At 61.0% G+C, this 17550-nt stretch overlaps 1 protein-coding gene across 2 annotated transcripts; it reads right to left on the minus strand.

Annotated features, from left to right (window-relative positions):
* Nucleotides 1-2928: 2928 nt before the first annotated feature.
* Nucleotides 2929-16136, minus strand: KIF3C (kinesin family member 3C). Of its 2 annotated transcripts, XM_074861206.1 has the most exons (8): nt 14691-16136; nt 11099-11200; nt 10889-11011; nt 10678-10796; nt 9273-9389; nt 8960-9068; nt 7313-7488; nt 2929-6395 (listed from the first exon to the last, which is right to left on the minus strand). In XM_074861206.1, exons 1-8 carry the CDS (start codon nt 16101-16103, stop codon nt 6302-6304), a joined length of 2253 nt encoding a protein of 750 aa, XP_074717307.1. In that variant the 5' UTR covers nt 16104-16136; the 3' UTR covers nt 2929-6301. The 2 variants fall into 2 exon arrangements, with proteins under 2 accessions (XP_074717307.1, XP_074717309.1); XM_074861208.1 differs by lacking the exon at nt 2929-6395 and having other exon boundaries at nt 7316-7790.
* Nucleotides 16137-17550: the final 1414 nt, after the last annotated feature.

The raw sequence follows: 17550 nt of genomic DNA on the forward strand, positions 1-17550 counted from the left end.
GGCTTACAACAGTTTTCCTAAACTCTAATCTAAATCTTTCTTGCTGTGTTTTAAGATCAGAAATTCTTGTCCTGTCTCGTTTTGGTAGCTGAAACAGGATAATCCCTTCCTTTTCCAGCAGTCCTTTCCAGTATTTGAAGATCATAATTGCCTCTCTCCACAGTCTTCTAGCCCTAGGTGGAAACCACCCCGTTTCTTTCAATCTTTCATGTTTTCACATCATTCCCATTAATTTCTTGCAAAATCTTTCCAAATGGTCCCATTCTTGGTTGAAAAGCGGTGCCCTGCGTGGCTCACCCGTGGGAGTGCTGGGCTGAAGAACAAATCCCATTTCTGTCTCTGCCTCCCTACAACCTGTTTCTTTTGTTAAAATCTGCCGTTGTTAACTCCTCTTCAGCCTCACATCAGTGAGGGTGTCAGAGAGTTTCACTGAAATCTCTCCATATATCATAGTTTGTGCCTCCTCCGTGCCTGCAAGGTCTCTTAGCAGAAAATTAGGTTCATCTCATGGGATTTGCTTTGGACCAAACCCCGTGGGCTGTTGGTTCTCACCTTGTTCTCCTGTCGATACTTACAGATGGATTTCATTGACCCATTCAATGTCTTTTCAGGACTTGAAGTTAGGTTGAGTATGTAATTCCCTGAGTCCTCCTTTCCCCCATTTCAAAGATATTCTTACGTTTGTCCTGTTCCTATTTGGACACTTTGCCTGTTCTTTATGACTTCTCAAAACCCCTCACTTGCAGCTCCGAGATCACTTTACCAACCTCCCTACGTACATCTGTAGGAATTAAGTCAGACCCGGCCGGTTTGGAAACATCCAGCACGTATAAGAAATCTTTAACCTACCATTTTCTTTTTCACTGACATTTATGGTTAGTCATCTGATTGCAGCTGACCTTTTAAATGAAGATTGAAGCAAAACAAGTGATTGTGTGCTGAGTTTTTTCCTCTGATATTATCATTCATTCCCCAGTGCATAGTGAAGAATCCTTCTTTCATTTTTCTCTTCCTACTAACGCACCTATGGGTTGCTGCCTTGTTCCTCTTTCCTTTTCCTGTGTGTCTTGTCCCTCATGTTGTCCATGTCCTCGCCCCCGTGCCCAGGGGCACCCAGGCCACCCGTGGGACGAGCGTGCGGAGGCAGCTCCCAGGGAGAGGCCGGTGTTAAGCCACACTGGGGAGCCGAGGCAGCCGTGACAGCGGCCGGGAGCGATACCCAGCATCAGCCACCCCCACAGGTGCCAGCACAGCTCAGAGCACTGAGGACAACCTCAAAGCAGGGGAATTCAGTGCCTTTGCAGGGTTTTCTTAGTAAGAGCTGCTTTAGTGCAGATGTAGGACTTTCCCCGTTTCCCAGTGGAATGGGAAAAATGCCGCAGCACTCGGGAGATGACCGGTCTCTTGCCTGCTCAGTGTTGCTGCTCCTCAAACAGTGACACCTCATCAGCAGCTTCAATGTCCGTGGGGCCTTCCTTGCTCTCCCCGTGGGCTGGACCTGTCCCCCTTTAATCTCACTTCTTGCTTTTACCCCCAGGCTCTTCACTCCTTCCCCTGCAAGAACCATCCTCCCCACGTGTGTGTCCTGCGACGGCTCCTTGCCAGCTCCCCCCCGCCCCCCCCCCCCTCCCGCCCCTGGCTCCAGCCCCCCCTTTCCCAACCTCCTGTGCTCAGCCTAACGTGGCCACGACCCCGCTGAATTGGTGCTGATAAACCAGACTGTGCTGGGGCCCATTCCTGGTGTCCGTGTCACTAAGCTGGAAGGAAAGAAGTGAGCATGTAAAATGAAATTGCCTCACAATCAACTCACTGGTTTTACAAGGGCCTCTTGGAGCTCATACACTGACTTTTAGAGAGAGAGAGTGTGGTCATCCCAGCAAAAACAGCTTTGTCTTGGTGGAAGTTAGAATCACAGAACACTTTGGGTGGGAAGGGACATTAAAGCCCACCCAGTGCCACCCCCCTGCCCCGGGCAGGGACACCTTCCACTAGCCCAGGTTGCCCAAAGCCCCGTCCAACCTGGCCTTGAACCCTTCCAGGGAGGGGGCAGCCACAGCTTCTCTGGGCAACCTGTGCCAGGGCCTCACCCCCCTCACAGGGAAGAATTTCTTCCTTACATCTAACCTAAATCTCCCCTCTTTCAGTTTAAAACCATTTCTCCTCGTCCTATCCCTCCCCCCTGATCAAGAGTCCCTCCCCCCTTTCCTGTAGCCCCTTTCAGTCCTGGGAGGCCGCTCTAAGGTCTCCCCGGAGCCTTCTCTTCTCCAGCTGAACCCCCCAACTCTCTCAGCCTGTCCTCACAGGGGGGTGCTCCAGCCCCCTGAGCATCTTCGTGGCCTCCTCTGGCCCCGCTCGAGCAGGTCCGTGTCCTTCTGCTGTTGGTGCCCCCAGAGCTGGACCCAGCACTGCAGGGGGGTCTCTCGAGAGCGGAGCAGAGGGGGAGAATCCCCCCCTCGCCCTGCTGCCCACACTGCTCTGGGTGCAGCCCAGCACACGGGTGGCTTTCTGGGCTGCCAGCGCACGTTGCCGGCTCACAGGCAGTTTTCCATCCACTGATCCCCCCAAGTCCTTCTCCTTGGGGCTGCTCTCAACCCATTCTCTGCCCAGCCTGGATTTGTGCTTGGGATCGCCCCAACCCATGGGCAGGACCTTGCCCTTGGCCTTGTTGAACCTCATGAGATTCACCCGGGCCCACGTCTCCAGCCTGTCAAGGCTATAATTTGCTTCCTGCAAATTACAGCTGGTTTTGTACAAACGCTCCATCTTATATAAAATGACAGAAATGCAGGCAGGCAGGCATCGGCGCCCCGCTTCGCGCAGCCGCGGGAGCCCAAATCCCAAATCCTTCTCCCTAAACACACACAGGCCGCGTGGTGCTCGTGGGTTCCAGGCGGCCAGAGCTGGGGATGAACGAGGCTGCAGACGCCCTTTGCAATGATGCTCGTTTCTTTATTGGTGTCATTGCCAGTTTTTGAGGGGTGCTGGCGCTTTCTGGTCGTTCCCAGCACTGGGTCAAAGCTACATTACAGCATATTGAAGAGGTGTCCATCCAAAGCCAGAGGGGGTGTGAGATTAATGACCTCTCTCCATACAGTATGTATAATATATATATATTTATAATATGTCCTGTATATTCATATGTATAGAGTGACAAGGATGGGCCACCAGACAGTAAACTTTTGATTTCTAAATAAATCACCAGAGCAACAGGCACGAAAATTTGGTCCTAATCAAGGCCCTCACCTTGTCAATCGATCCAAAACAGACCCGCACCCACCCCCTCGCAAAAAAAAACCCCATCCAAACCGGAAACCCAAAATAACTAAAAAACAATTAAACAACAACAAAACAAAACAAAAAAAAAGCCCCAGCCCAGCCCCGTCCCACCCCCTCTGGGATTTGCCCCCTGTACAGTCACTCACATTGACAGTAAATAGATCCCTTGGCTCCACGCGCGCGCACCCACACACACCTACACACACTCCTATGTAAATACACACGCACCGACATACAAAGACCAAAGAACGTTACAAATATACATCGGAGTCGCTGCAGCGACGCAGAGAGGCCGCGGAGCCGCCCGAGGTGGAGGCAAAGCGCTGCCGCGAGCTCGCTCGGGCTCAGCTTGGATCCCCGGCATCTGCTCACGACCCTCCTCGGGGTTTGTGCTGAGGTCGGGAGGTCGTCGGCAGCGGCGGGGAGAGGCAGAGCGAGCGCCTGGGCGATGGCAGATGGGCTACAAGCGGCGCTGGGGCGTTGGCCCGTCCCCCCAGCTTGTGCTCCGGCTCCCACGGGGATCCCACTGTCCCCACAGTCCTGCCAGACCCGGGCCTGTCCTTTGCTGTGACACAGGTGAGGACCAATGTGTTGCCGTGGGAGACCAGCGTGGAGAACATGGAGAACATCCACCCTTCAGCGTGCTCCGTGGCCTGGGGGGGAGCCAACGGCATGAGAGGACAGCGTCAGCTCTCTCCAGCTTTGTCTCCCACCCTGGGGAGAGAACAGAGGTAAAAGGGACCGTTGATGGTTCATCACCTCGGGGCTCCATGAGCTGCTCATCCGGCTGAAGGTGAACTTGGGGCAATTAGAAAACAAGAGCGGAAAATACATTCCTGCAGGCCGCTGTGCAGCTTCTCCCCTTTCCAAGGTCTGTGCTTCCCAACCCTAACTCCCAGACACGATCCTGCAAACTAAATACAGAAGCGGGTCTCTCATCGACTGTGTTTCACGTGGCCAGGGCCACCTTGCGCCGGGGGATGCGCAGGGACAGGCCCCTGGGCTGCCAGCGGTACCTGCGGCCAGAAGACCCTCACCCGAGCCATGGAAGGGACACTTCTCACTGCTAAAACACTCTTCCTCCTGCCCCCTCCTCCTCAGGCTGAGCTTTCAGAGGGGGAGAAGCTGTTATGGGGTAGGGAAGACAGTGGCAGAGGGCAACACTGACGAACACGAGGCAGGACAATGTTACAGGGGGTGGGGAGAAGAGACCCCGCGGCAGAGCTGGGGATGTGTCAGGAGATGGGTGGGGAGGCCCGTGGATGCCCCAGCCCGGTCCTGTGGGGCATGTTGAAGGGACAATCCCGTTGGGTGGGATATCAGACACAGCTGATGTTTCTCCTCCTGATATTTCTGCCCCTGATGTTTCTCCTCCTGATACTTCTGCTCCGGATGTTTCTCCTCCTGATGTTTCTCCTCCTCATATTTCTTCTCCTGATATTTCTGCCCCAGATGTTTCTCCTCCTGATGTTTCTGCTCCGTGTCCGCCCCTTGTTCCCTCTCCCTCCCTCACCCCGGGTCCTCTGTGCAGGAGTTGAGGTGAGCAGCGACCAGTTCTCCGGAGGAAGAAATCCTCTTCATCGCCAGAAGATGGTCCCTATCAGCAAAACCCCCTCTGATCTGCCTGCCCGGGGACTGCCCACAGCACATGTCCTGCCGGAGACCCGAATCCTCCCACGTTCATTGGGATCTCGTCGAACACTCGGATCTGCCCCACCTCTGCGCATCCGGACGCTGCCCCAGGGGAGCCACAGCTGCCAGGGATGGTCTCCAACAAGGACCCCCCTCCCTCGGGTGGGATTGCTGAGAGCTGAATCTCTGCGGAGCCCCGAGCCACGTCCTGTGCTGCTGCCTGGGGCGGGTTTCGGATCACCAGAGCGGCCTTTTGCTTCGCCCGCTCTTGCCCGTTCCCTGGTCCGCATCCACCCCTCCATGGCCCACGCCATCGCCAGGAAACCGCTCCCAGCTACGAGGTGACCTCCACACCGTGTTCCCCGCGCTTGACATGGCTGCTCCAGCCATCGCCATCTCCTCCTGCATCTCCTCACGGCCTTTAGTCGCTGGGACGGTGGACACTCACTCTGGGTTCACACTCACAGGCTGTGGGTGTCTTCGGGAGGGGGTGGCTGGAAGGGGACTGACATTTCCACCTCCTGTTCTTGCTGGAGGGAGTTCAAAGACCCACTTAGCCCGGGATGGGAGCAAACTGGGCGTCAGGCACCTGAATGGGCCAGGGCCGGCCGCCTCCAGAACGTGGCACCGGGGACCAAAGTCCCGGCACCACTGGGACTGGCCCGGTTTGGTCTATCCACCAGCCCCTCTCCGTGGATGGAGCTGGAATTCCTGGAGTGTCGATGGGATGTCACGGCTGCTGCCAGTGTTGACGCAGTCCTGACGAGCCCGGCGCAAGGTCCTGTCACCACGAAGTCTCCAAATTCTTGTAGCGATCACCAAATTCGCCGGGATCCAGCAAAGCAAACGCAGCACCAGAGTCCAGGGCTGCCTCACCCCCTGCCAAAGCCCCCGCAGAGGGGGACGCGCCCTCTCCTGCTGGTGTTGCGGAGCGCGATGGGGAGCACAATGCCGGCAGTGTCCACCCCAGCCGTGTCCCTGTGCCCCAGCCCTGCGCGGGGGCTGCATCGTCATCGGGGGTGGGGGCAGGAGCTGAAAGTCCCCGAGGAGCGGCCGGCATGGTGCCCGCTGCCAGCCTTGGGTGTCCTCCAGTCCAAACGCGCCTCCTGACTCCGCACACCAACCACTCCATAAATAAATACATTAAATAAATAAAGTGACAGATCCAGATGGGGGGAGTGAGGGGGCAGAAGGAAGGAGGGGCCAGCTCCCCTCGCCCCCCAGGGCTGTTCGTGAGCGTCTCGCACAAACACACGCGCACACAAAGTAGCTGAAGACAAAGACGATCTGGGATCGGTGGAGATGCTGCCGACCGGGGCCCCTTCCTCGGTTGTCGGCAGGGCTCAGTCCTGGCTGCAAGGTGGCGCGGGGGGGCGGGGGGGGGTCCAGGATGTCACTCCTGAGCTGGCGTCGTGGCGGTGCGCGGGGAGCTGGAGGTGAGGGACACATGCGTGGTTGAGGAGGGCAGTGACCGCGGTGTCTGGCACCTGGAAGGGGAAACGAACAGAGGAAACTTGGTTTCCTGCTCCTTCCCCTTCCCCTGCTGCCTGCTCTTCCCAAAATCCAGCCCTTTCCTCAGCCACTCACCACGCAGGCAGCACCAAAGGACACCCAGCGTTGGGCAGAAGATACCTTGTGTCTCACCATCTGGGATATACGTGTATCACCAACTCACAGAGCGGTTTGGGTGGGCAGGGACATTAAAGCCCATCCAGTGCCACCCCCCTGCCCCAGGCAGGGACACCTTCCACTAGCCCAGGTTGCCCAAAGCCCCGTCCAACCTGGCCTTGAACCCTTCCAGGGAGGGGGCAGCCACAGCTTCTCTGGGCAACCTGTGCCAGGGCCTCACCCCACCTCACAGGGAAGAATTTCTTCTTAATATCTAATCTAAATCTCCCCTCTTTCAGCTTAAAACTGTTCCCCCTCGTCCTATCCCTCCCCCACTGATGACGAGTCCCTCCCCCCTTTCCTGTAGCCCCTTTCAGTCCTGGGAGGCCGCTCTAAGGTCTCCCCAGAGCCTTCTCTTCTCCAGCTGAACCCCCCAACTCTCTCAGCCTGTCCTCACAGGGGGGTGCTCCAGCCCCCCGAGCATCTTCGTGGCCTCCTCTGGCCCCGCTCGAGCAGGTCCGTGTCTTTCCTGTGCTGAGATGTACATGGTGATACATGACATCATCACCCTGTTTTTAATACACATCCAACAACTGTTACCAAAGCAATGTCAGATGTATTTTAAAACCTGATCACACCCCAACAACTCACGGCCAGTTTCAACCCCAAAAGGAAGGGGGAGTTTGCAGCTCCACTGCGAATCCTCTTCCTGCCCCAAGCCCCTGTGCTGCCCCACATGGAGCCTCCTGGCTGCGCTGCAGCCCCCCGCGCATCCCCCCCACCTGCCAGCACTCACCAGGAGCGGGACTTCCTCACCCGGGAGGCCGCCGGCCGCTCCAGGAGGCTGTCGAGGTGCATCAGCCTCTCCAGGTGGAGAGCCCGGGGGTCCTGCTCTGCCGGGTCCTTGCTCCGCTCGAACTCAAAGATAGCCGGAGGGGAGAGGTCCAGCTCCAAGAACATGATGTTCTCAGCCTGCAGCAGGACAGGGCAAAGGGAGAACCAATACAAGGAGTCACCGTGTGGCAAAACACGGCACCAGCTCAGTCCACACTGCCAAGAGCAGCTGAGCAGCACGCTGGGGAGCAGGACCCTCCTCTGGCTGACACAGCCACAAACTGGGGTGCAGGCTCCTGGCTCTGCTCAGGCTCTTCTGGTCTTTCCTGGGGCTGAGCCCAGCAGGCAAGGCTGAATGGCTCCATCCTTCCAAACCGCAGGAGCTACCAGAGCCGGAGGGCCAGCAGCTCAAGGACCGGCTGGGAGCATGGCCACTGATCCTGCCAAGTGGGAGGAGAAAGCTGGGAGCTTGAACTGACGTATCCCAAATCTTAGTGAGCTTGTTTATTCTGTCTTCTCTCCCACTGTTCATTCATCCATCTGTCCCTCCATCCATCCTCCCTCCCTCCCTCCCTCCCTCCCTCTCTCCCTCCCTCCCTCCACTCATCCATCCCTCCATCCATCCATCCATCCCTCCCTCCCTCCCTCCATCCCTCCATCCATCCATCCATCCATCCATCCCTCCCTCCATCCCTTCATCCCTCCCTCCCTCCCTCCCTCCCTCCCTCCCTCCCTCCCTCCCTCCATCCCTTCATCCATCACTCCATCCATCCATCCATCCCTCCCTCCATCCATCCATCTATCCCTCCATCCATCCATCCATCCATCCATCCATCCATCCCTCCCTCCATCCATCCATCCCTCCCTCCATCCCTCCATCCATCCCTCCATCCATCCATCCATCCATCCCTCCCTCCATCCATCCATCCCTCCCTCCATCCCTCCATCCATCCCTCCATCCATCCCTCCATCCATCCCTCCATCCATCCATCCATCCCTCCCTCCATCCATCCATCCATCCCTCCATCCATCCATCCATCCCTCCATCCCTTCATCCCTCCCTCCCTCCCTCCATCCATCCATCTATCCCTCCATCCATCCATCCATCCATCCATCCCTCCCTCCATCCATCCATCCCTCCCTCCATCCCTCCATCCATCCCTCCATCCATCCCTCCATCCATCCCTCCATCCATCCATCCATCCCTCCATCCCTTCATCCCTCCCTCCCTCCATCCATCCCTCCATCCATCCATCCATCCATCCATCCATCCATCCATCCATCCCTCCATCCATCCGTCCATCCATCCCGCCCTCCATCCATCCATCCATCCCTCCATCCATCCCTCCATCCATCCATCCATCCCTCCATCCATCCACCCATCCATCCATCCCTCCATCCCTCCCTCCCTCCATCCCTCCATCCATCCCTCCATCCATCCCTCCATCCATCCATCCATCTATCCATCCATCCATCCCTCCCTCCATCCCTCCATCCATCCATCTGTCCATCCCTCCCTCCCTCCATCCCTCCATCCACCCACCACCCCCACCCCACCTCTCCTGTCACTTCTCCCCCCCCTGCCAGGCCCCGGTTCTCTCTCACTCACCCGGTACCGGGGGTGGGATCCCATGGCCATGGCCACACGGGCGTATTGGCTGATGGGCCTCTTGTACCCCACCGCAGACGTTGGCCGCTTCTTCATTTGGTTGCTGTTTCTAAACCAGAAATTAAGACCGGAACATGCATTAGAGAACACAAACACCTACTAAAACCGCTCCCAAGGAGTGATGAAGGGACCTGGTCTACAGCGAGTGACGGGTGGCCCTTCCTGATGGGGATTCCCACCCATGGGCACCCCGGGGCCCTGCTGTCTGCCCCCCGACTCCAGCACCGGGGCAGAGCCAGGGACGGGGACGTACCCTCCAGTGGGCACCAGCGGCTGGAACTTCCACTGGTCCTCCTCGCCGTCAAAGTACAGGCGGTTCATGATCTTGTTCTTCTCTTCTGGTGGGATGAAGTTCTCAATGATCAAGTACCTGAGCGAGCGACCGGCCACGAGAGAGACCGAGCGGGAGCAAGGGGGTGGGAAGGAGCAGGAGAGGAAGGAATTAATGCCACGAGTGACAGAAAACAGGTGGGAAAGGGAGAGGAGAAGGATGGCAGGAAGAGAAGGAAACACGGAAAAACGGGAAAACACCCAGAAGATGGAAACGGAGCCGCCGGAGAGGTGAGAGAAGCAGGAGCGGGGGGCAGAGGAAGACGGGCGTCAGAGAGGAGCGAGGCCGCTGGCGCAGCTCTGCGAGTCTTCCCCCCGCAGGAACCCCCTCACCCCTCCGCTCCCCCGGAAAATAAAGGAAAGCGCAATGATGCAAAATGCACAGAGAATCTTTTTTTCCCCACGTTTTTGGGGGGGCTGACAGAGCAGCTGCAGAAAATTGTTTCAAGTCCGTGAGTCGCTTCATTGAGTTGCCACCTTTTAAAAGGTTTGGATCACGTTTGAAGGGAAAGGTAGAAAAATCTGAGATGAAATTTTGTTTCTAGTAAAAGTATAAATATCTTGAAAATGTTAAAATATATAGATATGTCTGGGTGGGAATTTTTTAAGATCCTGAATAAAACAATTGCTCAAAGTGAAAACAAACGCACTGAAGATGGGCCTGAAGCTGCATCTCCTGCCGGAAGGTTCCTGGGGGGGAAAATGCCGCCGGGCTCTGCCGGCTGCCACCGTTGTGCCAGCAGCTCCCACGGGGCTGGGGCTCGCCCCGCGTCCCCCCCACCCCGAGCAGGGTGCTGGGGCCGCAGCAGGTCTGGGGTGCCCCCGGGGGACACTCACCTCCAGCCCCCAGTGCCACAGCCGCTCCCGCTCAGGACTTTTCTGCTCCTTCACCTTTCACAGCCACTTTTTCATGCTCTCGGGTGTGACTCAAGGCCCGGCTCAGGGGGGTTCGGTTTTACACCTTCTGCCACCCCTGACGGGGTAGGAAGTGCTCATTTGGCCCATCAGCAGGCGTAGTGCTCCCTCTGGGTGTGCACCCCAGTTCTGCTCTGGGCACCCCAGTTCTGCTCTGGGCACCCCAGCTTTGCTTGAATACCCCAGCTTTGCTCTGCACCCCAATTCTGCTCTGGGCATCCCAGTTCTGCTGTGCCCCCCAGCTTTGCTCTGTGCACCCCAGTTCTGCTCCGAGCGCCCCAGCTCTCCTCTACACACCCCAGCTCTGCTCTGGGCACCCCAGCTCTGCTCTGGGCACCCCCATTCTTCCCCACACACCCCTCACGGCTGCACCCGGGCGCGGGGCGGGGGACAGATGACACACGACAACCTACTTGAGCTTCAGCTCCCGCGTCTGCTCGTTCTGTGCCTCCTCCAGGTCCTGCCGCACGCGGATGTACTCATCGTGCTGGTCCTGGATCTCCGCCTTCACGGCCTGCAGCTTGGCGTAGAGCTGGGGGAGCACAGTACCCCTCAGCCCCGCGGCTCTGGCGGGATGGGGGTGTCCCCTGTGTGTGCCCCCCCCGCCCCCAGCCACGCTCTCACCTTCTTCAGCTTCTTGGTTTTGATCTCCACCTCCTGCTGCAGGGAGCTGTAGGTCTCCCGCAGCTCCATGGTCTCCTCGTCCCGCAGCAACATCTCCTGCTGCATCTCCCGCTCCCGGCGTTTCTGCAGCGCAGGGGGGGAATCACTCAGAGCTGGGGGTGGAGGGGGGAACAGGCCTCCCCCGGACGCCCCCCATGGCTGCCACATTACCTGCTCGGCTATCTCCTGCCGCTTCAGCTCCAGCATCTTCTGCTGCTCGTTGGTGTGGTCCACGATGGTCCTGCCGCCGATGAGCAGCTTGCTCTCCATCGCCTGGGCCGGGGTGGGGGGGGCAGAGTGGGTTGGGGGGGTCAGAGCATGGATCTCCCACCCACCACCCCCATCTGGGGGGTCACCCCCATCCCCACGCCCTGTCCTGGGTACCCCACCCTCACCTTGACGCACCTGGACCCCCAGGACACCCCCCGCGCCACACCACAGACACCAGCACTTGGGGGGTGCCCAGGGCTCTCCCCGGGGGTGCCGTGCCCCCCCAGCACCACCCTGGGTGGGGGCTCGACCAAACCCGCGCCCGCCCCATTCACACTGTCAGCAATTTGGGGCAATACTCTTATTATTTCCCCTATTTTTTCCCCCTCCCAGACCCATGTGGGACAGCTATGGGGGTGCGTTTTTGGGGCGTGCACGCAGCCCCCCCAGCACCTCTGGGACAACCCCCACATCCGTACCACCAGCTCCCACCATCCCCACCCCCACGAGACCCTTGCAGCCCCCCATGGGTGCCCCATCCAGGTGCCCCCCACCCTCCCCCGACACTGCTGCACCCCCCCAAGCCCTGACACCGGGGGTTCCCCCTTCCCCCTGGCCCCACCACCTTCCGAGTTTTGCTGGGAAGCCACTGGGTCACCATGGGGGGGGGGGGGGGGGGCTGAGACCCCCGAGGGCAGTCCCCCCTCCCCAGCCCCATGCCGTCCCCTGTCAGGGCTCCCCGGCTCAACGGGCCCTTCACCCCTCTCCCCTCCTCCTAACCCAGTTCTGGGCTGGTCCCAGTTGCACCCCGTGCTGGTGGGGGTCCCCTGTGCCCTGTCTGGGTGTGTCCTGCCCCAGCAGGACTTGGGGGGGACAAAAGGGGGGACCAGAGGGATGCTGGGATGATGCTCAGCCAAGGGCACAGTGCTGCCACCTCTGCCTGTGGGGTTCCCCGCCTTCGCTGCGGGATTAAGGGATTTCTTTGTGCTTTCTCCCTGTCAAAAAATTAATTCCTCTAAAGAAGAGGGATCCCCGTCTCCTGCAGCACGTGGGGCAGGTCACGGGCAGAGCCTCTCGCGGGAACTCACTTCCCACACCCAAATAACCTCCCCGGCACCTTCCTGCCCGCTGACCCCGGCCTCCCGCTGACCCCGGCCTCGGCACCTGGCCGAGCCCTCAGGCGAAGGGCCCCGAGCAACCGCACCAAGTGCTGGGGCAGAGACTCCTCCGCAGCCCCGAGAGGCACATCTGGGGGCCAAGGGGAACATCTGGGCCCCAATGGGCACATCTGGGGGCCAGGGGACAGATCTGGGGGCCAAGGGGCACATCTGGGTGCCAAGGGGCACATCTGGTCCCTATTGTGCAGATCTGGGCCCCATGGGGAACATCTGGGGGCCAAGGGGAACATCTGGGTGCCAAGGGACACATTTGGTCCCCGAGGGGCACATCTGGTCCCTAATGTACAGATCTGGGCCCCAAGGGGAACATCTGGACACCAAGGGGCACATCTGGGGCCAAAGGGCACTTCTGGGTCCCAACGTGCATTTCTGGACACCAAGGGGCACACCTGGGCCCCAAGTGTCTCTTGGTGGGCCCAGGGGCACATCTGGGGGGCAAGAGGCACATCTGGGGGCACGGGCTGGCCCCCTCCTCTCCCAGCTGGCTGCTGCCCCCCCAGCTGTGCCAGAGCTCCCGGCCACGAGTGTGATGGCGAGACAGGGTCTGGCGTGTGTCCCCCCGCATGTGTGTGGGGCACCCCGAGTACCCCCAGGTGCCGCGGTCACTCCGGCTCAATTAAACACGTGGGCAGGACACGGGGCTCTTCTCACACCTCCCTGCCCAGCCAAGCCACCCAAAATGTCCCCCAAAACACACCCCCCGGCAGCGCCCAGCGGGGCGAGTGTGGCGGCAGGCTCTGCCCCTCCAGCGCTGGTGCTTCGGGGGGAATTTTGGGGGACACCTCGATGGTGTGGCTGTACCGTCCCCCCACGCCCGGAGGGTCCCGGTGTGGGGAGCAGCTCCTGACGCCATCAGCGGGGACGCGGTGTCACCTCGCCTCTGGCCCTGCCTCGTTACTCAGCAGTTACAGGACACGCCGTGGCCCCAAGCCAGCCCCGCACCGGATGAGGAGACGGCGCAGGACGGCTGCCAGCGACGACCTGCACCCCATCGCGGCGGCAGGGGGACCCCCCCTCCGCCCCAAGCGTCCCGCTCTGCCGGGACACCCCTCAGGGGACACCGGTGATGGCAGCCACCATGGCTCTGCCCCAGGGCAAGCCCGGGGGTCCCGGTGCCTTGCGGGTGTCCTTGCGTGGCCACGCGTCCCTGGGCATGGCCACACGTCCCTGGGGCTGCAACCAACACGACTCTGGCCACGGAGGAGGGTATGAGAGCACCCCCCTGCTCAGCCCCCCGAAATCCCAGCAAGGGACCGACACCCCGAGGCCCTGGAGAGGGGACATTCGAGGTCTCTAGCCCAGCCAGCGCATCCGGGCCACCGCGGTGACGGAGGGGCTGTGTCGGAGCGTGACGCGGCGGGTCAGGGTGCCGGGGGCTCCTTCCCCACCGCTGCGACAGTCGGCCCAGCCCTGCACTCACACCGGCCCCCGCAGCACCCCGGGAACCCCACAGGGACCCCCCCAAGCCTGGCCAGGGATGGCTGGGAGCAGGGCTGGGGGGGTACGCGGCGGTGGAGCCCCAGACCCCCGGCACAGCTGCTCGGCCCCGCATCCCTCAGCATCACTGAGGGGTGGCAGGGAGGATTTGAGGCAGGGAAGGAGGGGGGGGGGGCCGGCAGAGCTGCCAGGCCCTGCCTGCGACTCACAGCCCTGCCCAGCCCCGGCAGAGCCCTGGGCAGGTCCGGGGAGGGCGGGGGGGGGACAGGCGGTGCCGTGTCCCCAGCCCTGGGCGTGTTCCCGGGGCCACCGGGGACGAATCTGCAGCATCACTCCCCCACCCCGCCGCAAGCTGCTTTGTTGTGCCGAGGGCGACAAGAGCCGAGCGCAGCAAACTCGTGTCACCAGTGACCCGCAGCCCCACGGCCCTCCCCACCCCGTGCCCCCAGCAGCCCCCACACAAGGTCCGTGGCTGAGGGCAAGCCCAGGCCACCACCACACCGGAGCATGGGGCTGCCCTTGGGCACCCTGCTTGGACATCAGGCCTGGGGACCCTGCTTGGGGACTTCATGTGGGAGCCCACCTTGCTTGGGGACCTCGCTTGGGGACCCTGATTGGGGGCTTCATGTGGGAACCCACCTCACTTGGGGACCTTGCTTGGGAACCCTGCTTGAGGACCTCGTGTGGGAGCCCACCTCGCTTGGGGACCTCACTTGGGGACCTTGCTTGGGAGCCCACCTTGCTTGGGGACCTCTCTTGGGGACCTTGCCTGAGGACCTCACTTGGGGACCTTGCTTGGACACGTTGCTTGGGAGCCCACCTTGCTTGGACACCCTGCTTGGGAGCCCACCTCGCCTGGGGGACCCTGCTTGGGGCCCATCCAAGCACCCCACGAGGGGCTGGAGGCAACGCTCGCAATGGTGGGTGGCGACCCATACCTTGTACTTGGTGGCCAGCAGCTCCGTGGCCTCCTGCTCCTTCCGCAGATCCTCTATCATCTTCTCCTTCTCCTGCAGCAGCTTCTGCTTCTCCTCACTCACCAGGCTGTGGTCATCCTGGATGGCAGCCTTCTCCTCCTCCAGCCTCTCCTTCTGCTCCTTCAAGTAGTTCTCCATGTTCTTCTCCAGGCCGTCCTCGTTGTCATCCTCCCCTTCATTCTCCGTGGCACTTTCTCCATCCACCACTTTCTTCCTCCGGCTGCTCCTTCTCCTCTTCTTCCCCAACATGCCGCGTTTCTCCAGCTGGGCCTTCAGCCGGATGATCTCCTCCTGAAACTCCCGCAGCAAAGTGTCCTTGGGGTCCTCGTTCACCCGGGGCTTGTTCTTGATGTTCTTGGCCCTGTTGGCGAACCTGAGGGTGGAGAGGCTCTCGTCGTAGCTGTGGGAGGCCGGGCCCAAGGTGGCCACCATGATCGTCTTGGCGTTGCCCCCGAGGGAGTCCTGCAGCAGGCGGGTCAGCTTGGAGTCCCGGTAAGGGATGTGCGTGCTCCTGCCGTCCACGAGCGCCGAGATGACATTGCCCAGTGCGGAGAGGGAGAGGTTGATCTTGGACGCTTCCTTGGGGCGTTCTCCGTGGGCCCCCATTTTGCTCTGGCGCTCGCTGCCAGCCAGGTCCACCAGGTTGAGCTTGCCCACGCGGATGTGCTCCTCGCCGTCCGGCCCCGTCTCGCTGCACTCGATGGTGATGAGGAAGATGGCGTGGGAGCGGGAGCTGTGCTCGTTCATGTTGGTGCTGCCCACGGACCGCGTCTGGCTGCCCAGGTTCATCACGTGCTCGATCTCCTTGACGTTCTTGGTGACGAAGGAGGAGAGGTCCTTGATGTACACCCCCGTCTCGGGGTTCTCCTTCAGCTCCAGCTTCTTGCTCTGGTCCTTGGCGAGGAGATCCCTGATCTCCTCCTGGTAGATCTCCAGGTACGAGGCCCTCACCAGGTACTGCTGGTTCTGCGAGCGGGAGATGTGGGTGAAGATGTGCTCGAAGGAGCTGGGGATGATGCCCCGTTTCTCCGGCTCCGCCCAAGCGCCCTGCATGGTGTAGGTCTTGCCGGTGCCGGTTTGGCCGTAGGCGAGGACGGTGCCGTTGAAGCCCTGCAGCACGGCGTCGATCAGCGGCCGCACCGTCTCGTCGTAGAGGTCGGCCTGCTTGGAGTTGGCGTCGTAGACGGCGTCGAAGGTGAAGGTCTTGGGCAGCTCGCCGGGGCCGGCGCGGGGGTTTCGGATGCTCACCTGCCCCAGCTTCACGTCCAGCTCCAGGACACGCTCGTACCCCGCCGCCTCCTCCCGCCGGTTCAGCGGCCGGCACCGGGCCACCACCCGCAGCGCCTCGCAGCCCCCGCGGGACCTCCCGGCCATGGCGGCGGCGCGGGGGAACGGGGGGGACACGCAGATTTGGGGGGGGGGGCTCACTCAGCCGCGCCGGCCCCGCAGCATCCCCCGTGCCGAGGCGGGCGGGGGGCGGCGGGGAGGAGGAGGAGGAGGCGGCGGCGGCGGGGGGGGGGTCCCCACCGGGCGCTGGCTCATGGCAGCGGCCCGGCCGTGTGCGGGGCGGGCGGGGCGGCGGGGGCGGGCAGCGCGGCTGATTCGCTGCCGGCCCGCGGGCAGGCGCAGGCAGGGAGGGAGGGGGGGGGGGGCGGGGAGCAGGCAGGGCCGCGGGCAGGCGGGAGCTGCCGGGTCTGGCCCCCCCCCCCCGCTCCCCGCCACGGCCGGGCACGCCGGGAGCTGTAGTCCGGGCTTTGTGCGGCGGCGGGGAGGGGCTGCGGGATTGGGATGAGGATGAGGATGAGGATCAGGATGCAGGGTGCAGGGTGCAGGATTGGGATGCGGGGCTGGGATGTAGGATGCAGGATGAGGATCCAGGATGCAGGATGCAGGGCTGGGATGTGGGATGAGGATGAGGATGCAGGATGGGAATGAGGATGCAGGGTGCAGGATGGGGATGCAGGGCTGGGATGTGCAATGAGGATGAGGATGCAGGGTGACAGGGTGCAGGATTGGGATGCGGGGCTGGGATGTGGGATGCAGGATGAGGATCCAGGATGCAGGATGCAGGATTGGGATGTGGGATGAGGATGAGGATGAGGATGCAGGGTGCAGGATGGGGATGCAGGGCTGGGATGTGGGATGAGGATGAGGATGCAGGATGAGGATGAGGATGCAGGATGCAGGGTGGAGGATTGGGATGTGGGATGAGGATGAGGATACAGGAGGCAGGATGCAGGATGGGGATGCAGGGTGCAGGGTGCAGGACTGGGATGCAGGATGCAGGATATGGAATGCAGGACAGTGATGCAGGGTTGGAATGTGGGATGCAGGGTTGGGATGCGGGATGCAGGATTCAGAATGTGGGATGAAGGATGCAGAACTGGGGTGCAGGATGCGGGCTGCAGGACTGGGAGGTGAGACCCAGGATGCAGAATGCAGGGTGCAGGATGTGGGGTACAGGGTCAGGACTGGGATGCGGGATGGAGGGTGCATGAGGTGGGATGCAGGACCGGGGTGCAGGATGCAGGATTTGTATGGAGGATGCTGAGAAATTCTGTGGGACGCGGGATCGGGATGTGAAATGGAGGGTACAGGGCACACGTGTACCCAAACAGGATATGGGTGCAGGACGGGGATGTGGGGTGCAGGATAGGGATGTGGGGTGCAGGATGGGGTCGTGGGGTGAAGGATGGGGATATGGAGTGCAGGACTGGGATCTAGGGTGCAGGACTGGGATGTAGGGTGCAGGATGGGGTCGCGGGGTGCAGGACAGGGTCATGGGGCGGTGTGTCCCTTGTCCCCCCGCCAGCCCCAGCAC

This window comes from Strix uralensis, chromosome 3, assembly GCF_047716275.1.
Source record: "Strix uralensis isolate ZFMK-TIS-50842 chromosome 3, bStrUra1, whole genome shotgun sequence".
NCBI lineage: Eukaryota > Metazoa > Chordata > Aves > Strigiformes > Strigidae > Strix > Strix uralensis.

Excerpts from the sequence above, each read along its gene's own strand:
- KIF3C (XM_074861206.1), bottom strand. The coding sequence starts at position 16,103 with ATGGCCGGGAGGTCCCGCGGGGGCTGCGAGGCGCTGCGGGTGGTGGCC. Across the intron at positions 7,489-8,959 it reads GATCCCACCCCCGGTACCGG|GCTGAGAACATCATGTTCTT; the intron begins GTGAGTGAGAGA and ends GTCCTGCTGCAG. Across the intron at positions 6,396-7,312 it reads GTGAGGAAGTCCCGCTCCTG|GTGCCAGACACCGCGGTCAC; the intron begins GTGAGTGCTGGC and ends TTCCCCTTCCAG.